Source organism: Miniopterus schreibersii, assembly GCF_964146895.1.
Source record: "Miniopterus schreibersii genome assembly, chromosome: 12".
In the NCBI taxonomy this organism is placed as follows: Eukaryota; Metazoa; Chordata; class Mammalia; order Chiroptera; family Miniopteridae; genus Miniopterus; species Miniopterus schreibersii.
The window spans coordinates 62723980-62746870 of record NC_138112.1 but is presented as its reverse complement, the minus strand read 5'-3'; the positions used below and the strand labels follow the sequence as shown (position 1 = coordinate 62746870).

At 53.3% G+C, this 22891-nt stretch overlaps 1 protein-coding gene across 5 annotated transcripts; it reads left to right on the top strand.

Annotated features, from left to right (window-relative positions):
* Positions 1 to 316: 316 nt before the first annotated feature.
* Positions 317 to 17376, top strand: CHST1 (carbohydrate sulfotransferase 1). Of its 5 annotated transcripts, none has more exons than XM_081153821.1 (4): positions 317 to 723; positions 12474 to 12593; positions 13284 to 13357; positions 13983 to 17376. In XM_081153821.1, the coding sequence occupies exon 4, from the start codon at positions 14025 to 14027 to the stop codon at positions 15258 to 15260; it is 1236 nt and encodes a 411-aa protein (XP_081009947.1). In that variant the 5' UTR covers positions 317 to 723; positions 12474 to 12593; positions 13284 to 13357; positions 13983 to 14024; the 3' UTR covers positions 15261 to 17376. The 5 variants fall into 5 exon arrangements, with proteins under 5 accessions (XP_081009947.1, XP_081009948.1, XP_081009949.1 ...); XM_081153822.1 differs by having other exon boundaries at positions 12468 to 12593; XM_081153823.1 differs by lacking the exon at positions 13284 to 13357.
* Positions 17377 to 22891: the final 5515 nt, after the last annotated feature.

Genomic DNA, 22891 nt, shown 5'->3' with positions numbered 1-22891 from the left:
CAGTGGGCAGCCTGCGTCCTCGCTCGCTGGCCTTCCAAAACCCGGGGTGTGGGTGTGGCTCCCCTCGCGGGGGGCGGGGAGGGTGGGGGCTGGCACTGGAGCTGACCTGCGGAGGGGGTGTCGGCAGCGCTGGTGGCTGGGGCAGAGCGGGGGTGGAGGCGGGAGCCGGATGGGCGGCGCGGGGAGCGGAGGGCGCGCGCTGGCGGGGTGGGGAAGAGCAGGGGGCGGGCAGCCACCGAGGGGCGGGCGGCTTCGGGGAGGTGGAGCCGGGACCGCAGCGCCCGCTGCTCCATCGGCGCTGTAGCCGCCGCCGCCGCCGCCGCCGCTGCTCTGGACTCGTTACTCAGGCGGGCGGCGGGCGCTCGGTGAGGCTCCGGCGCCTGCGGCTGCTGCTCTTCGCCAGTGCCCGGGGCTGCGGCGCTCTGGGTCCCGGCCGCTGGCCCGGCGCCCCTCCCTTCCCGGTCCTGGGTCCCGCGCCCTGCCCAGGGGAAAGCACTCCACCAGCCGAGCCGCCCCGGGCTCGCGCCCTCGGGCCATGAAGTGGGGCCCGTGAGGGGCGCGAGGAGGCGGTGGAGGAGGAGGGCGGCCGAGGAGGAGGGCGCGGGAGGCGGAGGATGCCGCCGCCGCCGCCGCCGCCCGCCGCCCCCGGGCGAGCCTGACTCCAGAGCCGAGGATGGAGCCTGCGCTGGGCGCTGCAACGGCTCCCGGTGCGCCCGCGACCAGGTATCGGCCGGGCCGGGCTGCTCCCTGGGCGGGCGGGAGCCGACACTCGCTGCAGCAACCGGGAGGGGCGCGGGAGCGGTGGGAGACGCCCCTCGGCTCGGGGACAGTCGGTACCGGTGGTGCGGGGCTGGGGGAAGGACAGCAGCGTGCTGCTCGCCGGACGGGGCTCCCCGGGCTGGTGGTGACTGGGCGCCGCGATCACCCCAGCCCCCCCCCCCCCCCCCCCACTCAGGGAGGGCAGCAAACTTGAGACTCTCGGCGGCCCCGAGGCGCCCGGCTCCCCTCCGATGCGGAGCACTCGGGGGCTGCTGGGGCTCACTGTCCCGCAGCCTGCCGCGCTCCGAGCTGCTGAGTCGCCTCGAGACCCTGAGGTCCCCACACCTGCACCAACTTTCCAAACCAGGGCTGCGCTCAGAGTCAGGGGGCTGCCCCCTGCTTCTGCTCCCAGTCCCAGCTCCGCATCCTCACCACCACTTTGCAATGAGCTGGCTCCCCGTGGGGCCCGGGCTCCGGGATGGTGCAGAGCCCCCCACGGGAAGCCAGAACCAGCGTCCCGCTCTTCTCTGGGAAGTATGCCGGGGGCACCCCTTCCCAGGCTCTAGGAACCCAGTGCCTGCTTTCAAAGTAACAGCTCAGAATAGCCCTGGCTGGGAAGCTGGGGTTAAATGGTAAGACCTGAGGGTCCTCCTAGAGTGGCATCTTGGTGGCCGGATTTGCGATGCCACAAGGTGGCCTCCTCCCCCATCCCCTGCCTGTCCTTTCCGAGGATTAGGTTCCTCACCTCTGGTGCGGGTTTTCTTCCCTGGACTTAAACACTGCTCCTAAGCGGGAGGCTCCTAAGAAGGGCGGTTGGGGAGTCCAGGGGCCAGAGGATGGGTACCGTTGACACAGAGGTGACTGCAGGAGGTGGGGAGGTGGGTGTCCAGTTAAGGACAAACATTGAGTCCAGCATCTTTCTGAGGGCTGGTAAGGGCAGAGGGCAGAGGGCAGAGGGGAGCTAGGACTGGGGGCAGGAGGTGGGCACCCTGGCTGGGAAAGTAGCAGCTTTGGCAAGCCAAAGGAACCAGTAGGTGTAAGAGGCAAGCAGGTGGGGGCTAAGGTATCAGGTAGCTGCCTTCAGGGGTTCCTAGACCCCTCACTGTGGGGCCAGATGTCTGAGGCAGAGAGCGTACCTGGGCAGGCAGTTCCCAGACTCCAGTCTCAGCAGCTGAGGACACTGACAGGCATCACCATGACCCTGTTTCTTTTTCCAAGTGCTCTCACCGTCATGACTCAGACGTTGGATTCACCAGGGAGGTATCAAGCCTCCAACCTCTTTTCCCTTCCCTCCTGGGCCTTCAGGGAGCTGCTGGGGAAAGGAGGGGGCGGATTTGGGGGCCTTAGTCCCCTGTGGGAGGCCAGGAGCCTGGCACTGCAAACTTTCATTTCACTGCTATTGTCCCAATCAGGGCAGGTGCATGGCCATTGGCCAGGCAGGGTAGAGGGCAAGTGAGAGGAAGTCTCCACTAATGATCCCCCCAACTCTGCAGGGGGTGGGGTGGGTGGTGGCTTTGAAATCATGTCCAGTGCCCCTCTGGGCACATAGACTAACACTCAGCCTCCTCATCTCCATGCAGAAACACATTTCCCCCCTAAAATCCAAATTTCCCTCTTTGCTGAATATTGCAATGCTTTTGGCCCCAGAGGTTTCTTCCATGGCATCTGAAGTCAAGCTCCTCTTGTAGACAGCTTGCTTTCTCCCAGACCCCTCAGCCCCCTCTGCCGTGTGAGGTCCGCGTTAAGAGAAATGTAGAGCTCCCTTACCTCCCCGCCCCCCATAAGGCCCTAGTTCCATGGGAATGCTGATGGTGCCAATGTTGGGGTATGTGTGTACAGCTGTGCGTACATGGAGGAGGTGCACATCTGTGCTCCACAGACTCTGCAGGGGACCCAGATGTCAGGCTCTAACTGGGGGGGAGCAAGCTTGTGCCCCCTTTCTCTTTGCCCACTTTCCTGTCTTCCTCCCTTGCCCACTGTGTCTCTCTCTACTTTTCCAACTCACTCTGCATTGGTGTGGGGAGGGAGCATTTGATATTCATAATCTGGTTCAGAGAAGGTCCCGAAGCCCTGAGTCACTGTATGGTTTCCATGGAAACAGACTTGTTCAGAGGACTCAGTGTAGTGCGGCCATGGTAGGGGAGAGGGAAACATATAGTAAAATCAGGCTCCACAAGTGTGGCAGGAGTTGGATCAACACTCTTCCAGAGGGACAGGAAAAGGCTGGGCAAGGCTCTGGGGGCCCCATAGGAGGAGCTGCCTCTCCCCACCCACTGGGGTCCCCCATCAGGAGCTGCTCATCTCCCCCTGTGGCTCTTGATGGGCTGCTGCTTCTCCCATGGGCCTTCTGTCTAGGTGCCAAGGCTCCTGGTTACTACTCTATGCCTCAGTTTCCTCCTCTGTGAATGGAGGAAATAAGAGCATCTACCTCATAGGGCTGTTGTGAAGATCAAACGCATTAATATGAGGAATAGATTCTGAACGGAGCCATAGTAAGTGTTCAATAAGTGTCATTTTTACTAATTCAGGGGGTTGGAAGGCACTCCCCCAGCACTCTCATCTGGATTTGTCCTCTATGTCCTGGTAGGTGGTCTTGATATCTGGCAGGGCTGGCCTCTGCTTTGGAAGAGCTGCCCTCAGCAACCCTGGTGCACTCCCAGTTGGGAACCAACCATCCATTTCTTCCTCCCACGGAGCATTTATTTAGGTTGCTGGGGGTCTGGCAGCATGCTAGGGAGCCCTGGCTCCTGTTGAGACCCCACCTGTCTAGGAGCCTTGTGGAAACAAACCTAAGTCCAAATGAATGGGCAGCTTCTTGCCTTGGCCCGCTTGGTATTGGGTCAGAGGGAGAGAGATGGGAGAGGTCCCAGCTCTGAGGACAGAGAGAAGGGATTGGGGCAACTTCCCCTGATCTTGGAGAGGCTAGTTCACCTGGTTGGAGAGGTACCTCTCCCTCTTGATGATCTGCCCCAGAGGGGTCAGACACTCTCCAGAAAGATAACAGACTCTGACCTCTCCCCACCCTCCACCCCATAGTCAAACCTGTATCACTTAAGCATTCCCAGCATACCATACAGGTTTGGACAGGCTCAGGGCTCCAGCCTGTCCCACTCTCACCAGCAGGCTGGGAGAGGGGCCTTGGGGCAGTGGCCCTCGGACATTCTAGGTGCTAGTGATGGCTCAGCCAGATCTCCTTCACCAGCCCTCTCCATTGCGGCCCTCCCCTCCCCAGCCTGCAGACAACCCCTCCTCTTTGTGTCACTGTTCCTCTCCTCTCCTGTAAGGTGGGCTTCAGCTCCAGGCTCCCATCACTGCCAGCTCTGAGAGGCATCCTTCCTTTCTGCCAGCCCTTCTATTTTATAGATGGGAAAACTGAGATTCTTGGGGTTGCCTGCTTGGCCAGAACCCAACCTCGCTGTGGCAGATCCCAGCTCCACACAAGACCTGGCGTGCCCTTGCCTCTTCCCTGGCCCTCGAGGTAGCCCCAGATGCTGGCTAGCACCCATCCTTACCCTCCCCCCCCACTCTCAGTTTCCTGCCAAGGTCCATCCCCCCAGGTCTCTCTGGACCGTTTTGCTGTCCTCATTGGTGTTCACAACACCTTCCAATTTAATATCCTCTGCAAATTTCATTAACGGACTGTTTACTCCCTCTCTCAGGATCATTAATGAAGATGTTAGATAAGATCTGACCCAGTGCTGGGTCTTGGCAGCCCTGCCCTCACTCCCAGACTCTGTCCCTCAGCCCCTTCACCCTGTGCTTGCCTCCTCCATTTGGGACCCTTGGGACCTGCCCCCTCCTGCTTTTGGCCACATGACAAGTGCTTAGGGCCAAGTCTGTTTGGATTAATTTCGTAAGATTACTCGAGGCGCTATATCAAATGCTTTGCTAAAAATCAAGATATATTACCCTGCCTGCATTTCCTTCATCTACCAGTCTTGTAATTCTATCAAAAAAGCTATCAAGTTTGTCAGGCATGATTTGTTCTTTGTAAATCCCCATGGTGCCACGTGGGGCACAGAGTTCCCGCGCTTTCTAAATGTTTAGAGAGCCCCTCCTCGTGTTTGCTCCTTGATTAGAACTGGAGGCAGTGGGCCGGGAATTGTCAGAGCGCTGATTTGTCTCCTCGGGGATGAAGAACTGGCACCATCCTTCTCTACCCCAGATCTCTGCTGGGGCAGAGTGGTTTAGTGCCCACTGAGTTCCTGTAGTGCTCTGGGGACCCCAAGCTGGGCACCAGGGTTGGGAGTGGGTGGAGGGAGGGCCTGGTGCTCTCCTGCATGGATTCAGCAGACAGATGATGAAGACAGTCAAGTATGATTCCAACATTTGAAGGTATCATTAACTGAGTAATTGCTGTGTACTAGGAAGCCTGCTAAGAGCAGTATGGGGGAGGAGATCTCATTGAAGCCCTCATCTGCCCTGGGAGGTGGGCATGATTTCCCCTCCTGGGCTACCTGGGGCTCAGAGACCCAAGATCTGGGTTTCACGCTCTGCTAAGTTTCTCCTAATCACTTGCAGAGTATGTACAGGATTGGAGGAGCTACTTGGGGTGGTTCAGATCCAGGGTATTAGGGGGTCAGAGGGGGAAGGAAGGGAAACTTGTAGGGAGAACCTTGGAGAGGTGAGGACCTCACTGCGTGTGCACCTCAAACACAACATCCCATAGTCTGAATGCTGTTCCCACCTGGCCACTTCCCAGCTGTGGGAACAAATCAGTTACCCTCTGTGAGCCTTGGTCCCGCATCTGTGAAATGGATCCCTGGTGAGCAGCTGTCATTATGTCTACGTATGCAGGTCCCCGTTGATGTAGGGGCAGGGAGACTCATCGATTGTCATGTTACCAATGGGTGGCTCTCCCTAACGCTTCTTGTCCAGGAAACAGAGGAGTGACAGGTTGAGCCCTGCTGGCATCCTTGTGACCAGCTGCGGGCTGGCGGTAAGTTCTGAGCTTAAGGAGGAGTGGGGAGCTTCTCTGGGCCTTGAGCCCAAACCCTGTGCCCCATTCCAGACCACTTCAGGCCAGGTGGTAATATAGTAAAGACATCTTTTGGTGCGCTCTTCGCTGCATAGGATTTCAGCATCCCGAGCTCCTTGGCCATGAGAGCACCCACCCCTTCCTCGGCTTTCCTAGCCAGTCCTGGAGCCCAGGCTGGCAGTAGAGTGTTTTTTGGCTGCTGCCTATCAGATGCCACACCAGGCCTGTCTCTTCTAATCTTTGTGATAATCTTCCTTTTGGTCATTCAGCTGGGGAGAGAGAACCCCCTGCAGCCGCCCGTGCTTGAGCTCCTGTGGTTGGTTTCCCATGCGTGAAGACGGGAGGATGGCCCCACACCCCCGTGTCCAGGGGTGGGGCCTCAGTACTATTCCGACTCTCACCCTGGCTGGGGGGGTGGGGCAGGAAACCGGGGCCTTCCACCCAGTGACCAGTGTCAGAGCAGAAGGGTTCCGCTACCACATGCCAGGCTGTAGGACCCGCCTGAGGGAACTGGGCCCTTCTGACTCATCCCTCCCCTGAGAGGTGCCGGGCATGTTGGGGCCTTGTGCCAGGAGGTCAGTCACTGTCCTGCCTGCCGGGGAAAACTTTCCTCAGGTCTGGCTGCTGGGCCTAGGGCAGGAACATGAGGTGGTCTCTGCAGCCCAACCAGCACAGGCCCCCAAGCACACAGGTTGGGCCAGCTTCAGTGGGGGAGCCTGTGGCATCTATTTTCACTTCCCCCAACATTCCCACTATTTTCTGTTTGTAGGTTAGAGTATCCCCTAAAAATCACGCTCAGAGTTCCAACTTCCTGGGGACTGTTCTGTGCCCAGCACTGTGCTAAGCTGTTGGCATCCATCAGCTTACTGTCTCACGACCTAGGTATCTGAAAGATTCTGTGACCATCTTTCTCATTTCACAGATGAGGACAACCGAGGCCTGTAGAGGGAGGGCAAGTGCCTTGATCAAGGTCTCAGTTATAAAGCAACAGCAGTGGGAGTCAAATCTAGGCCCCAGGGAGAGGGTGCCCAACTGCCACCCAGCCTACCGCTTCACATGTACGGGTGTCCCCAGTGTCATCACGTGTGGACACTGGAGTGACCTGCTCTGGAGACACAGGAGCTCATAGGCAGCTGAGGAGCTCTGTTGCTGGTGAAAAATCAGCAGATGAATCACTCTCTGTGCGCTTGCCTTTGGAGCCAGGATTGTGAGAACTTGCCCCCACTGGAGGTGACTGAAGGATGTACTGGTTCTGCCTGTGGGGTCTGTGGATGGGCCACAGGGCCCAGGGACTCTAGAGATTGTATGTAAACACCATGGTTGTGCTGGTGCAGATTACGGAGAGAAGGTCCATAGACCTCACATTGTTACAAGTTGAGGGGGCATAACCCCAAAGAGAAGCACTTGTGCTTCCCTCCACCTTCCCCTGGGCTGATCCAGACCACGGAGGCTAAGTCTGGACACCATCAGGTCACCTCACCTGTAAGGTTGCATTGGCTGAATTATGTGCTGGCATACTGCTCACCTCAAAGAATGTTCTAGTACACAGCCCCAGGAAACTTGTCCTTGGGCTTAACACACTGTATGCGGGAAACGTATTTATATGTTTTACGTTGACTGGTAGTAGAACGTGCGATAAAAACTGCCCGCAAACAATTTAATAGGTATGAGGTCTTCAGGACGACATTACGTGCTCAGGGCTCTCTAGGAGACCCCTCAGGAGAAATCTGGTGCTGAATTCAGCATCAGGAATAGCTGGGTATCTCTTGAGCAGATACTTTAATCTTCATCTCATGGATCCTATGAAATATATTAATGAAATATTTCCCTTTTCTCATTGGCTGCCAGGTAGCTCTGACCTATATGTGTAGCCCAGAAGTGGCTTGGCTCTAGTACGCTGACCTGACTCTTAGTTCTTTCAGACGTTTCATATCCTTGTTTTCTGCCTGTCTCGCTTCATCACCTCATTTTCCTTAGGAAGAAAAACTTTGCTGTTTTATGTGTTTTAGCCTTGACTAAACAAATGTCTGTGGTGGATCAGTGCTGGCTACTGCAAACGTAGGGATTAAGCATTTCCTTTCTGCAGTCTCCATCCCAGGGGCCTGTTTGCCAACTCCTCCCTCCCTGTCCAGTTTCCCCTGCCTTTTGCTCTAGTTCCTGGGACCCCAGAGCCTTGGGGCCCCTTCATACTGGCTCCTGAGTCTGGTTAGAAATATGATATTCAGATCTTTTTCTTTGCTTTTCCTACCTCCCTAGAGCTTCACAAACTGTTTTTAGGCAGAAAAAGCTGGGAGGGCAGTCATTTCCCCAACTCAGGCCTCATCTGCTCCTTACAACCCCGGGTCCCCTTTGAGGTCTGGCTCTTTCGGCTCCTGCCCGGTCTCAGCAGCCCCAGCTGACTGCTGTCCTTAGTGGCCTGCCTGAACAGACAGAGCCCCATTCTGCTGGAAAGGTAGTGACTTTGACCCTGGGGCCTTGGAAATGGGGGAGGAGAGAGCTGGCTGGCAGTGCTCTGGGGACAGAATAGTTGGCACAGTGAGGTGCCAGTGCTGATTTTTGGGACCCCACCCTGTCATTAGTCCTCCAGTTCTTGCATGGGTGGCTTCACTCTGTCCCCAAAAGTTAATAAACTCAAACTGAACCAAAAAGCTTAGTGTAAACTGTGCCTTCCTCGCACCTCTGTCTCCTAGCTCCCCCCACCAGTGCTTCTACAGTTACTGGTTCAGCACAAGTTCTTTCAGTGGCTGTTTATGCCCATGTACAAGCATATACATATAGACACACATCCCTGTTCAAAAATCAGAAACAGTGGGGTACTGTTGCACATGTGTTTTCTGGCCCTCACTGTTTTTTACTTGGGTGATGTCTGTGGAATCTTCTCTGATAGATAGTTGAAAAGAAAATCTTAGGGTTGGGAGAGTGCTACTAGAAGGCTCCTAGACCTCCTAAAGCCCACCCATGGGTACCCCTTCTTTTCCCTAGAGGCTTAACCTCTCCAATTATGTGTGTAAAATTGTGGGCACAAATGGATCTTTGTGGGAGGAGGGATTGTATCTCCCCAAGGAGTCTGTGGCCCAGAAAAGGCAGAGTTGCAGCTCTGGGTTACATGGGATTTCACAGAGGGGCTAGGAATGAGGTTGAGGGCAGGGTGGTGTTGACACAGCAGAGGGCAGAGCCTCTTGTTTCTGAGCCCCACTGGGACAGCCGTGGATCAAGTTGAGGGGGCGCAGAGCCACCCGGCCCTGGTATCTTCCTGGAAGTTGACTGGGGCCTTCCAATACCAAAGAAGGGTCTGCTGCCTTCAGTGAGAGTGGCCCTGACTCTGGAGTATGGGGCCTTTCTGGAATCAGAAAACCTCTGTGGTCAGACCTGGGAGGCCCTTAGAGTTTCTGGATCAGTGGAAAAACCAAGGCACAGAGAGGCCGGGGGTGAGTACAAGATCACCAAGCCAGGGGAAAGCAGAGTGGGGGCTGCTCCCGCCTGTGACATTCAGTTGAGTGTTCCTTCCCCTGCCAGAGCAGAACGAGACCAGGGAGGAGAGGCCCTCAGGGTGAGGTTTGGCTGCCTGTTGCTGCTTGTCTTTTGGTGTGTGGATAAAGAAGAGCAGAGGCCACAGCCAGGGGGGGTGTGTAATCATCTCACCTCGCTGCATCCTGCAACATCACCCCGCGCTGGCTCCGTCTTCACATTAGGCTGCAGCCGATCAGCCAGGAATTCTGAAGACAGCAAAGACGCAGGGCCAAGAGGCTGCACTGCGGGACGTGGCCACTAGAGGACAGCAGGACAGCCACTGCGGAAGCTCAGCATGAGACAGGACCGGCTGGGAGAGGAGCCAGGGAAGGGGAGGTGGGCAGAGGCCTGCCCGGCAGAGGTCTGGGCACAGTGGTGAGGGAGAGTGTGTGCCAGAGTTAGTGGTGATTTGTTCTGACGCATTCTCTGAGACAAAAAGCAAATAGCAATTTTAATGATGGTAATAGTAAGTTACATTCATTGAGTGCTTACTCTGTGCTGGACACTATTAATGAATTCGTCCTCATAGCAGCCTTGTTAGAATTCTCTCCATTTTGCAGGTGAGAAAACAGAGGCCAAGAGAGATTAAGAAATCTGGTCATCATGGGGCTGGTGTCAGAGCCTATGTCCTGAGCATGAGGCTGTGCCATATTCTATGCCTGACATTGACTAAATGCTTTAAGTTCTTCAATTCTATGATTATACCCACTTTACAGATGGGGAAACGGAGGCTCAGAAACAGTGAGTCACCCAGGTCCACACACCTGCTAAGTGACACTTAAGTGGGTGTGGCTGAGCTCTTAGCTCTGAATTATAGTTCTCTAATGCGGAGGTGTTTTCCTCTACACTGCCGTAATCCCCCCCATGCCGTAACCTGTGCCCTAATATTAAGGTGGCTCTCACCGCAATCTGGGCTTTCAGTGGGAGTTCACCAACTCTCCTGCTTTCTAACGGAAGTTACAGATTCTAGGTCTCAGATTTGCCTGGATTTCGACTAACCAGAGGTAGAGGGAGGCCATGCCAGAGGCTGCTAGAAGTGTAGGGAGGGGACCTGGGGCTCATAGTCTGGATTTGAGGTTGAGGACATTAAGGAGTCCCTTGCAGTGATCAAAGCTGCCCTGGGAACAATGGGACCTGGTCCCAGGGCCTCTGGTTTTCAGGGCACATGCCTCTAGCATACCAAGAAGGGTTGGCCAGCCCTGGCCCCTGCTCTGCCAGGCTGGGGACATTTCTAGGAGGACCTGACTTCCTCCATCCTTCTGTTCCCATGCCCTGCCTTTGCCCTTCTGGGGGCAACTTGGCCTTTGAACACAGCCCACTCCTTGGTGCCCAGGCTGCTCCTTATGAATCTGAGTCCCACTTTCTCGGGGATTTATAACATCGAGACGCTTCAGTTACTTCTGACTCATTAGCAAAGGCAGCAGCTCCCAATTCTGCCTTAAGTTTCTCTGGGTGGGTGTGGGGAGTGGAGGGAAGAAACTGAAATGGCCCCCTCCCTGCAGCAGGCTCCTCTTCATTCTGTTTTTGGAACCGGAATCCTATAGTTAAATGAAGGCCCTTTAAATGTTCTGTTTCCTGTCTTGGTGAGGACCGAAGGGGGTGGAATGGGAGTGCAATAGGGACTCCAGAGCACGGTGCCTGGGCTGGAATCCTGGCTCTACCCCTTGCTAGAGATGTGAACTTGGTAAATTTATCTAACCTTTCAGAGCCTCAGCTTTCTTATCTGTAAAATGGGGACATTACAGCATCGGTCTTATAGGGTTGGCATGGGGGCAAGATGAGCTGATGCTTGTGAAGGGAGCGTATGCCCAGGACAAACATCATGAATGCCCAGTAAGTGCTTCCCTTCCCTTGTGCTCTTTTACCCATAGTGCCTGTCTCATGCTGAGCAGCTGACAGATGTTGTGAATAAATTCAAAGGAAGTACTAGCAAATGAAATGGCATTGCAGCAAGGAAAGGCCCCTAAAACATTACCTAGCACTCTTGTTGATGGTCTTCCCTACCTGCTCTTTGAAGGAGCTCATGCTGGTCTTGGGGAACTTAGGCTGGCCAGGCCTGCACTTTGCAGGGGAATGAAATTTAAGGCAGAGAGGCTGTTGTCTCTGGGTACCTCAGCCAACCCAGCATCCTCTGCTGCCATGGAGTGAAGTAAGGGTCCGATGGGGTGTGGTCAAGGTTGTGTTTTTTGTCTCTTCACACTGGAAGTTCCCAAGAATCTAGGCTGTGCCCTTCCCCTACTTACTGCCACCTGGTGATGTGGTACTGCTTCCTACAGATACTAAGTGGAGTCTCATACTTCAAACAGGACTCCTAGGCCTCAGAGCCTCGGCTGGCCCATTGCCATCTCAGCCCAGTTTCTGTGCCCCTCCCCAAGGCAAGCAGACTGCTCCAGCTCTGTTTCTCCCCAACTCCCCATTCCAAGCTGATGGTGAAGGGGCCAGAGCACTGGCCTAAGAGTCTGACCCAGAAGGATTTGAGTCTCTGCTGCTTCTTACTTGCTTATACATGTATGCTTAGTCTTTGAGGCCTCAATTTCTCCATCTGAACAATGGGAATGAGGACCCTGACCTCCCACAGGGAGTTGTAAGGAATAGTGTGGTGTTGAGAGTTAGGGGAGCAGAGTCAGGCATTGCTGCAGGTTTGGGAAATGAGGACCCCTTTCCCCTACCCCCAAAGAAGTCATAGCAAATGAGGGAGGACTATTCACAAAGCACATGAGTTTAGCCCCTCAGCCATGAGCCAACTGAACAACAAGACAAAGGGAAGGAACGTGCTCTAAGTCTAGGAAATCACCTGTCTGTCCCGGTCTATTGCCCAGTCCCTCTCACACCGATTCACACATGGGCTGGGGACATTCATTGAATGCATGTTTGAAGGCCAAGTACGCGTAAGCTGGAGCAAGAAAAAGTAAAATCTCCTTTGAGGGAAAAGAGTGTGGGCTCTGGGGAACCTGCTAGATGTGGATTAACCCAGGCATGTTGGCTCAGGCAGGTTACTCTATCTCCGTGCCTCAGCTTTCCTGCCTGCAAAATGGAGCTTGTGCTGGCTTCCACTTGAAGCTCTTGCCAGGAGTAAATGAGCTTCCAGGTGAAGGGCTTAGCTCTTGGACTGTGCTCAATAGGTGCTAACCAAAATAATGTTACGATCTTGGTGTTTTAACTGAGAATCCGCAGAGGGCATGAAGGTCAGGAATGCTCCCTGGTCCACTGTTGCTTTGAGTTTCAGGTAGCTTTTCCCTCTCTGGCGTGGCTGGAAGAAGACCCTTCCTCCCCAGCTGTCCCTTCCTGCGGGCCTCAGCATCTGAGCTGTTGTGACTGGGCTGCTGTTTCCCCCTGGAGGTGTGAGGTGAGGCTCCCTGCCCTTGCTGATTTCCACTAAACCCCTGCTGGGTAGTCATGGAACAAGTCGAATTTTGAAAGGTCAGGCTGTTCTATTGATTTAAAATGCAGAGCCAGCTGGGGTTGTGTGCCTGCTCAATTTGGGGGATAAGTTTGACTGTGTCACTGTTCCATTGGTGGAGGCTGTTCCATTGCTGGAGGCTGAGTGCTGAGGCTGGTAGGGTTGGTCTGGTCACTAGAGATAAAAGAACAGAGCTGGCTAGGCCTAGGGGTGTTTATGGCCGTTGGATTTCTTTGCAGCCCCATTGGGTGGTGAGTGGGGGTGGTGCCTCCCTGGGGCGTTTGCACATGTGGAGTATCAACTCTTAATCAGCTGGGGATACAAGCTTGCCAGCTCTCTGCCCACAGGGTTCTGGTGTGAGCAGAGGGACTGTGGCTTGTTAAGAGTGCATGGGTGGGTAGGCAGGGGAAGTGAGTGGAGGGGGTGTGATAGAGTCCAGTACTCAGAGGGCTGGATGTAGGAGACTGAGATGACACTGGGTTATTTGGAGGCCCAAACTAGTGATGGATATGAGAGGGTAGGCAATGCCTTCATCACCCAACTCTAGAGCACAGGAAACAAGAGAACGGGTGGGAATGGAGGTGCTGGGAGCCCAGCCCTATTTTCAGAATTCCTCCTCTCCCTGTCTCTCTGCAGTCTACTGGCCACAGGGCTGCTGCGCAGGAGACCTGGAGGCTGTGGACTCCCCAGCTCAGAGCAGCCCCTCTTTGGTGAGTGGTAGATCCCTCCCTGCATTCGCTCTTGGAGCAGCCCCAGCACTCCCCCAGGGTCTAGTAGCTGAGCCAGCCTCTCTTGGGGACTTCCAAATGTTCAGGTTGGCTCCCCTCCCTGAACCCTGGAGCCCTCCTCATCCCCCATGCTTTCCTTGAGGTGCTCCTTCTGTTCCACCCCTTCCTCTTCTCTCTGTCCTGCCTGGTTCTTTGGGGCCATTGCTGGGTTATGCATGGGTCCCTGAGCTTACTCTGGACAGGAGGGGCTGAGGAGTGGCGGGAGGCAGGGACTGCCCTTGCCCTATATGTGGAAGTTGGGGGAGTTAGTTTTTTGCCCAGCAGGACCTCACTAAGGAGCTGAGAGTTTCTGCTGGGAAGCCCCTGCAGCATCCTGCAGGTCAAACCCTGTTAGAACACCATCCAGGTAATGGGTTTGTTCAGTCTCAGTGACTCCCCCGGAGAATGGTGAGGTCTAGTGTAGATGCTTCTCTCGCCATAGGTGCATGAGTGAGCACTGGGCAGGGAGCCAGGGCTACTTCCCTGGACCCCCTTGGAGACCAACTCTTCTTCCTGTGAGGCACCCAAGCCTGGCTGCCCCCTGACCACTGTCCACCTTTGCCCGCAGACCTCAAAAGGCAGAGAAGCAGCCCCATGAAGGTGCCCAGCCATGCAATGTTCCTGGAAGGCCGTCCTCCTCCTCGCCCTGGCCTCGGTCGCCATCCAGTACACCGCCATCCGCACCTTCACCGCCAAGTCCTTCCACACCTGCCCGGGGCTGGCGGAGGCGGGGCTGGCAGAGAGGCTGTGCGAAGAGGGCCCCACCTTCCCCTACAACCTCTCCCGCAAGACCCACATTCTCATCCTGGCCACCACGCGCAGCGGCTCCTCCTTCGTGGGCCAGCTCTTCAACCAGCACCTGGACGTCTTCTACCTGTTCGAGCCCCTCTACCACGTGCAGAACACGCTCATCCCCCGCTTCACCCAGGGCAAGAGCCCCGCGGACCGGCGGGTCATGCTGGGCGCCAGCCGCGACCTCCTGCGGAGCCTCTACGACTGTGACCTCCACTTCCTGGAGAACTACATCAAACCGCCGCCCGTCAACCACACCACCGACAGGATCTTCCGCCGCGGGGCCAGCAGGGTGCTGTGCTCCCGGCCGGTGTGCGAGCCGCCCGGAGCCGCCGACCTGGCGCTGGAGGAGGGGGACTGCGTGCGCAAGTGCGGCCTGCTCAACCTGACCGTGGCCGCCGAGGCCTGCCGCGAGCGCAGCCACGTGGCCATCAAGACAGTGCGGGTGCCTGAGGTTAACGACTTGCGGGCGCTGGTTGAAGACCCCCGCTTGAACCTCAAGGTCATCCAGCTGGTGCGAGACCCGCGGGGCATCCTGGCTTCCCGCAGCGAGACCTTCCGCGACACGTACCGGCTCTGGCGGCTCTGGTACGGCACCGGGAGGAAACCCTACAACCTGGATGTGACGCAGCTGACCACGGTGTGCGAGGACTTCTCCAACTCCGTGTCCACCGGCCTCATGCGGCCCCCGTGGCTCAAAGGCAAGTACATGCTGGTGCGCTACGAGGACCTGGCCCGGAACCCCATGAAGAAGACCGAGGAGATCTACGGGTTCCTGGGCATCCCCTTGGACAGCCACGTGGCCCGCTGGATCCAGAACAACACGCAGGGCGACCCCGCCTTGGGCAAGCACAAATACGGCACCGTGCGCAACTCCGCGGCCACCGCGGAGAAGTGGCGCTTCCGCCTCTCCTACGACATTGTGGCCTTTGCCCAGAACGCCTGCCAGCGGGTGCTGGCGCAGCTGGGCTACAGGATGGCCATGTCAGAGGAGGAGCTCAAGAACCCCTCCATCAGCCTGGTGGAGGAGCGCGACTTCCGCCCTTTCTCGTGACGGGGGCTCCGCGGGTGGGGGCGAGGGGCACATGGTGTCGGTTTTGATAAAATGGACCGTTTTTAACTGTTGCCTTATCTCCCCCTCCCTCTTCCACCCTGTCTTTGTGTCCTTCCTGCCCCCCCCCCCACTTCCTTCTGCCTCTTTTGTCTCTGAAATTTGCACTATGTCTTGGACAGGAATCACTGGGGCAGAGGGGGAGCGAAGTGGGGTACAGCCCCCACCCCACCCCATTCAGACACACGGATGTTGGTCTCTGTGTGGATGGTGACAATGTTTACAAGCACCACACTCACACATTCACATACGTGCACACACACCCCCACACAGGTGCCCACCCAGAGAGACACCCCAAACCACACAACTTCTGAAGCTTTGGAATGGACGAGTGGCCAGGGCATGGTAGTTTTTGCACTGTCTTCTAAAGGTAAGAGGTTAGAAACAAAAAGGCCACCTCTCTCTAACTTATAAATGGTGTCTATCCCTCCTTGTCCTGCTTCCTGCCCCCAGTGCCCATGCCCCTCTTTGGAGCATAGAAACTGCCCCCTCCTGCCTACCCTTGCCTGTCGGTGAGCAGGTTTTTACTGTGAGGTGAATGTGGACCTTGTTTATTTTTTCCAGACTGTGGCGATGCTGTCTGTCTGTCTGTCTGAGTCTTGTGGCTGCCCCTGGACCAGTGCTGGCTGATAAATCTTATGGGTTTCTGATTGATCTTGGGGTCCATCTGTGATATTTCTTTGTGCCAAAAAGAAAAAAAAAAAAAAAAAGAGTGGATCAGTTTGCTAAATGAACATTGAAATGCTTTATCTGTGTTTTCTGTAAATAAAAGAGTGCAATAATGTCTGGGTGTGATTGTGGGATATTCTGCACGGTGAGGGCAGGCCTCGGTGGGGTCTAGGTGTTTCCGGCTTTGGGGAGGTGGAGGGGGGATTCAATGACCAGTCTCTGGCTTTCAGAACTCATGTCATCCTCACCGTCCACACTGAGTTCACCGTTTCATTTCCATTCAGTCACTTGAGACCAGGTACCTTATAGCCAGGGGTGGTGTTCAAAACATTTAACAAGTGGTATGTCCAGAAGTCAGGAAGAGGTCCTGGTGACCCCCTCCTGTGCCAGGTATTACTCCTTTAATTGCTGGGTCTGGGGCAAAGATAGCTGGGGAGGGGGAACATTCGAGGGATGGGTTATCAACTGGCCTGGAAGTATTTCAAGATTTTAACAAATCTGGTGCAGGTGTACTGGCGTCTACATTGGTGGAATATCCAATGTGCTTATTTCCCTTCCCATCCTTGACAATCTAGCAGCTTCCTCCAAGCGCCTTCCCCAGCTCTTATGCCAAGAAAACAGCTGGTTCCTGGGGTGGAGGTCGCAGCTCTGCTGTCCTGGGACAGTAAGAGTGCCTGGAATTAGGCAGCCCCAGTGGTGCAGGCCTTCCTGAGGAGACTTGGTCCTGGGCTCTGTTATGAGTCAGGAGGCTGTAGATCCAGCCACTGTAGCAGACACCTTAGATGACAGCAGCTTAAGATGGGCTATTTTCTTTCACTCTTGTTCAGCAGTGTGTGGGCAGAAGCTGGTTGGGGCTGATATGGTGGCTCCCAGGTTGTGTGCCTAGATATCAGGGACCCTGGTTCTTTCCATGTTATTGCTGCTCCACCTTGGTTCTGTGGTCCAAGCTGGCTCACCAGCGGCGGTAAGAAGACAAGGCACACCTCTGTCCTTCGTGAACAAAGCTCCAAAGTTACTTCCAGTCATGTGGAAATGCAGTCTTTTATCTGGGTGTCATGACTATTAACATGGCCAATGGGGCAAAGGCTTATCTCTCTGGGCTTCGGGTTTCTTTTCTGTAAATGGGAGAGAGTATGATTTTAAACCCTTGTGTTTCAATACCAGGAAGCAGGTATGGAAAAGTCTCTGTTCAGACTGGTGCGCGGGGTCTGGAGCTTTGGTGGCCCAGGGGCTGCTTCTCCAGTTTGTGGTGAGTCAACCTGTAAGTTGGCTTCCTGGCATCAGTGCCTCCCTCAGTGCTCCCGGTCAGCTGTTCTAGCACCCAGGGCAGACCTGCTCCAGTGGAGGCCACTGCAGGCTGGTTCTCTTCCTGTTACAGAAAATGATGTTATATTTTAAACAAAAATAAAATTTAAAAATTAAAAAAAGAAAAAAAAGAAAATGATGTTGCAGCACTTGTCTCCCAAGGAGCCCCCATCTCTTCACTCTCCCACTGCCTTGCCTTGGATTGTTCCAGAGTCAGGTGGCTTCTCTCCTCTGGGGGGTGGCTTCATATTGAAACTGAGAGACACTGGAGCCTCCGGCCTGGTTGGAAAGACACCTCCCCTCCACTGTCATGACAGAAGACTTTAAGACACTGGCTGGGGCTTTCAGAGGAACATCCCGTCTACTGATGGAATCATTCATTCATTCATTCATTCATTCATTCATTCATTCATTCATTATTTCTGACTCTTCTATGTGCAGGCCCCGGGGATGTGGGCACTCCTTCAAGAAAGATAGTCTAGTGGGGGGTCAACATAAAGAGAAAGTTACAGTGTGGGCAAAGCACTGTGCCCACATGTGTGTGCCACACAGGAAGGGCTGGGCCCCGTAGCAACTTGGTTTTAGAAACCACAAGGCCACTATAATATGTCGCAGGTTCATTCCCTAGGCCTTGTGGTGTCATTTGATGTGTCTCTTTGTCTTGGGGCTTAGAGAAGTCAGGGAGGGTTTCTCTGAGGTGGTAGTGCCTGAACCAAATCTTGGAAGGTAGGAACAGGCCCTAGGTAAGGCGTGAGAATGTTCCCAGCTGAGGGACAGGCAGGTGGCAAGGCACAGTGGTGGGAAGGCGTGGGGTATTTACGTCTGTGTGGGCTGTGGGCAGGGATGTGTGGGGTAGACCATGCCCCACATCCTGCCCTTCGCTTCTGAAGCTTAGAAGATCTCTTTTACCAGTTCACCCAGGGCAGTTCAGCCGTCCAGGGATTTATTTAAGCTGACCAAACCCACAAGACAGGTTCAGAAACTAGAAGGCTTGCCTGCTTTTAGGGTAAAGAACAAACTCTGTGCTCTTGGAGGCTCTGTGTGTCCTGGCTTCCACCCACCTCTTGTCTTACCTGCGCCATGTTCCCTGTTACTCCTCAGTCTCCAGTTTTCCTGCTTTCTTTCAATTCCTTGAACACACTGAGGTAGATCATTGCAGTTAGAGCCTACAATTTGTTCACACCTGACTCCGGGCTTAGCCATGTGCCTTGCTTTGGGCAATGGGGTGATAGCAAGTGGGATGGATGCAGAGACGTGAAAAATGCCTGAGCTTCGGAGGTTGTCCTCTTTGGCTGCCTCGTGGAAGCCTTTACCTGCCATGGGAAGGAAGCTGGAGTAGCCTGCCAGAGAAGGACAGACCATGAGGTGAAGAACCAAAGAGCCCCCGTGGTGGTTTGCCAGTGGACAGATGCACACGAGAGCCTCTGCCAAGATCAGCCACGACGTTACCTAGGTTGTTGGACCTCCCTGGCTGAACCCAGCCAAATTTCTGGCCCACAAAATTGTGGGTTAAAAAAAAAAGTGGTGGTTGTTTTTAGCCACTAAGTTTTGGAGTAACTTGTTATGCAGTAAAAGCTAACCAGTACGCAAGCGATTGTCTGTCTCTTCGCAGGGTCCTCGCACAGACTGTTTTTTATGCCTGGGTTACGCCCATCCCAGTTTACCTAATTGATGCCTGCTCGTCCTTTAGGGCTCAGCTTCATTATAAACCCTCCCTCAGTTTCACCAGTTCTGTTATCCTGATGATAGGCCCTTATATAACTGATTACATATCTTATATATCCCGATTATAGGCCCTTCTGGCACTCTTTTATGGTGCTTATCACTGTTATAATCACAATTTTTATTACAGGACCTGGCACAGAAAGGTATCCAGTAAACGTTGGTTGAATGAATAAAAGAATGAATAAAACAGGTGCTCCCCATCTGATAAAATAACCTGCTTGTTCCAGGCCTTCCCTGGGGGCCAGGCAAGGCCTGGTAGGGATCTAAATGAGACCCGAGACAGCAATGCCTCCCAGGCTGTTTCCCACAGGGCGTGGGGGGTTGAGCTGAGTTTTGTTCCCAGAATCCACATCCATCCTCCAGCACCTCCCACCTCCCTAGCCAACAATTCTTTCTAACTCCAGGGGTCCACATTGGCTCTTCTGTTTCTTTGTTGCACCTGCTTTACCACTTGTTACAATTTCCAAAGTGAACACGGGAAGGAGAATGAGAGCAAACAACACCTGCAGAGAATTCTGCAGTTTACAAAGCACGTTCGCCCTCCCGATTTGTCACACTTTTCTACAGGGCTGTTTCCTGCTGGCCCAGGGGCATTTGTTCTGGCCAGGAAATGGTGGCCAGATCCCCACGTAAGCAGGGCTGGCCCTGCCCCACCTCTTCTGTGTGCAGCGCCTTGATCCCTTAGATCCTAAGGAGTAACTTCCCGGTCTTGTCCCCACACTGAGTGCCCCCGTGGCTCCGGGGGCCATGCCCTGTCAATCCTTTTATCACAGGCTTCCTGTTTGTGCTCCCACCTGCTCACTGCTTGCTGCGTGGTCACTGGATGGGCTCTGTGCTGGTGCAGGTGCGGGTGCAGCTGGGGGACAGATGCCCAAGTTGAGGATCTGGCTGGCCTGGGGGCCTGCAGCTGGGCTGCCAGGACACACCCAGAACAATAACCAGGCCTTCGCAGAGCCCAGAAATGCTCCATTTAAACCTTGGATCTGCCTACCCTGCCTGTCTCCCTCAGAAAGTTGCACTTTCTGCTTCTGGGAGTTGCCACCTGCTGATGACTTGTAATTGCAGTCCATTCTATTTATCTTGGAAACATTGTGATAAAAAGCCTGGTTCTAGGTTCCAGTCCCATCTTTGCCACTACTTGCTGCATGACCTTGGGTGCATCGCAACCTTTCTGAACCTCCACGCTCATATCTATACAGTGCTAATCACTAGAATATCTACCTCAGAGGGCTACTCTGAAGATGGCATAGCATAGTGCTTGGCACATAGGCAGTGTTCAATAATTGCTGGTTCATCATCATCATCGTCATCAACATTTTGCCTGCAGTTCCTGGCAAGTGCCTGGAATATAATATGATAGCTGCTCAATGAACATTTGTCGAATGAATGCTTTCTTTTTGGTGAGTGAGCTCTTCTAGGTTGAACTGCTACAAATGCACAAAGTTATACCTGAATAAATGGCACAGGGCCCTTATCAGCCAAGGCCTAGAACTAAAGGGAGAGAAGTGGGGGATCCCCAGAAATGCCCACAGGATGGCTGGTTAACAGAGGGACAAACTGGCCTACCCACAGTTTGGTACCTGCGGGCTCCGGGCACCTCGGAGGAGTAGAGATTGGCCGAGTTAACCAGCTGTCTTCTGGCCACATTCTCCAGATTGTCTAACTTCCTGAGAAAATGGTTTCCTGCGGTGGCCCCAAGCCAGCTGCTCAGCCCCCACCTCTAGGTCAGATGAACTTGGCCTTTCTGTCTCTTTAAGGCACCCACATCTGTGCTCCTTTTCCATTCATAAAAGACCATTTTTAGCATGGGGGCCCGGAATATCTTCTTCCTCTCGACAGCCCAGGGAAACCCACTGTCTCTAGCGATGAAGGATGTTGAGTTTTCTTCAGCCTGAATCTCCCAGCTCCCTGGAATGGGTCTGGGAACAGCCTGTGAAACACACCCAACTGCTGGAGGCTTCCTCTGGCAGATTGTAGCATCTGGGCTGCAGGCAACAATGTCTTTACTCCGCATCGCTTCCTGCTTTCTTCCTTCCTTGGTAGCACCTCAGCCTTCAACAGTGGCACTCTGGCTTTGGGCTGGCCTTGGAAAGCGGAAAGTGGCTTTGGGACAAAGGTGTTTGTGTTAGAGGGGAGCGGGAGGCGTTTAGAACCATCCAGGAAGATGAGGAAATGAGTGATTTAGAAAAACAGGAGACTCACCTCAAGACCTTGTTCCACTGCAACTTGCTGGACAAGTCAGGACCCTTTCCCGAGCCTCAGTGTCTCAGCTATAGCCTGGGGACAATGACAGAAAAGAATGTGTCTTCTACAGTCATCGGCATAGTGAGCTACCGTGTCCATCCCATCAAATTAAACATATTGGCCAAATATCTTTCCTGTCTTTAAAAAAAATCTGTTTATTCTAGTGATTACTGAGAAAGGCACATTAAAGACTTCACACTAGGATTGTGGATAGATTGATTTACGTATTTCCCCATGTAGTTCTGCAGCCATTTTTGCTTCTGATTTTGAGACTGGGTTTTTAGGTGCATACAGTTCTAAAATTGTTATGTATTTCAACTTCTGACCTGAACCTTTTGGTGATACGAAGTGTTCCTGTTTACCACTGTAATACTTTTACCTTAAAGTCCATTTTGTCTAGTGTCAATAGAGCAACACTAGCCTTCTTGGGTAGCATTTGTGTGAATTATTTTTCCATCTTTTAGTCCATAAATATGTCTTGTAATTACTGATCATTTAAATTTATAGCTATCATCTTATTTTGTGCTTCCTATTTGTCTCATCCATTATGCTCTTTTTTTAACCCCACTTTTTAAAAAAAGATTTTTTATTGATTTTTAGAGAGAGAGAAGCATTGATGTGAGAGCATAAGATCAATCAGCTGTCTTCTGCACGCCCCCTGCCAGTGATTGAACCTGCAACCCAGGCATGTGCCCTGATTGGGAATCGAACCGGCAACCTTTCGGTGCACGGGACAGCCCCCAACCAACTGAGCCACACTGGCCAGGGCTTTACCCACTTTTGATTATTTGTTGTCTATTATATCTTCTTCCCTTCACTGATAAGAAAATGACACATCTGTTTCTATTCCTTTAGTGGTAACCTTAGAAATAACAAATTCCTTTCTCAGTTTATCCAAGTCTTAACTTTATCCAAAGTTAATCAATATCTTTACCCTTCTCTTGAAAAACACACTTAATACCTTAATACATTTTAATTCCATTCACCTTCTTTTAAACTTCTATGTTGTGGTGGTGCATTTTAAAAACTAAAGTATTATATGTGGTCTTTTATGTTTTTGCCCTAAATAATCAACTTTATTAGGTCATCATTTACACACAATAAACTTCACTCATTTTAAGAAAACTATTTGATGGGTTTTGATAAATGTTTATAGTTATGTAACCACCACGATCAAGATGTAGAACCTCACTATCAACACAAATGTTCCCTTGCACTCTCTTGTGGTCAGTCTCCATCCCAGCCCTTGGCAACCATTGAACTTCTTTCTGTGGGAAAGTTTTCCCTTTTCTAGGATTTTGCAAATAAGGAATCACATAATATATAGCCTTTTGGGTCCGCCTTCTTCCGCTGAGATGATGGTTGGGATTCACCCACGTTGGATGTGTCAGTGGCCTGGTTCTTTCTCTTCACCCCTTTGTATGGATCTGGATTCCCACCTGGCATCATTTTCCTTCTGCCTGGAGAGCTTTGTATTTAATATTCCTTGGAGAGCAGATAAATTCTCCCAAGAGTTCGTCTGCAAGTCTTTATTTTTGCCTACATTTTTGAAAGATATTTTCATTGGCTTTAGAATTCGAAGTTGGTGATTTTTCTTTCAGCAATTTAAAGATGTTCGATTCGTTGTCTCA

Excerpts from the sequence above, each read along its gene's own strand:
- CHST1 (XM_081153824.1), top strand. The coding sequence starts at position 14,025 with ATGCAATGTTCCTGGAAGGCCGTCCTCCTCCTCGCCCTGGCCTCGGTC.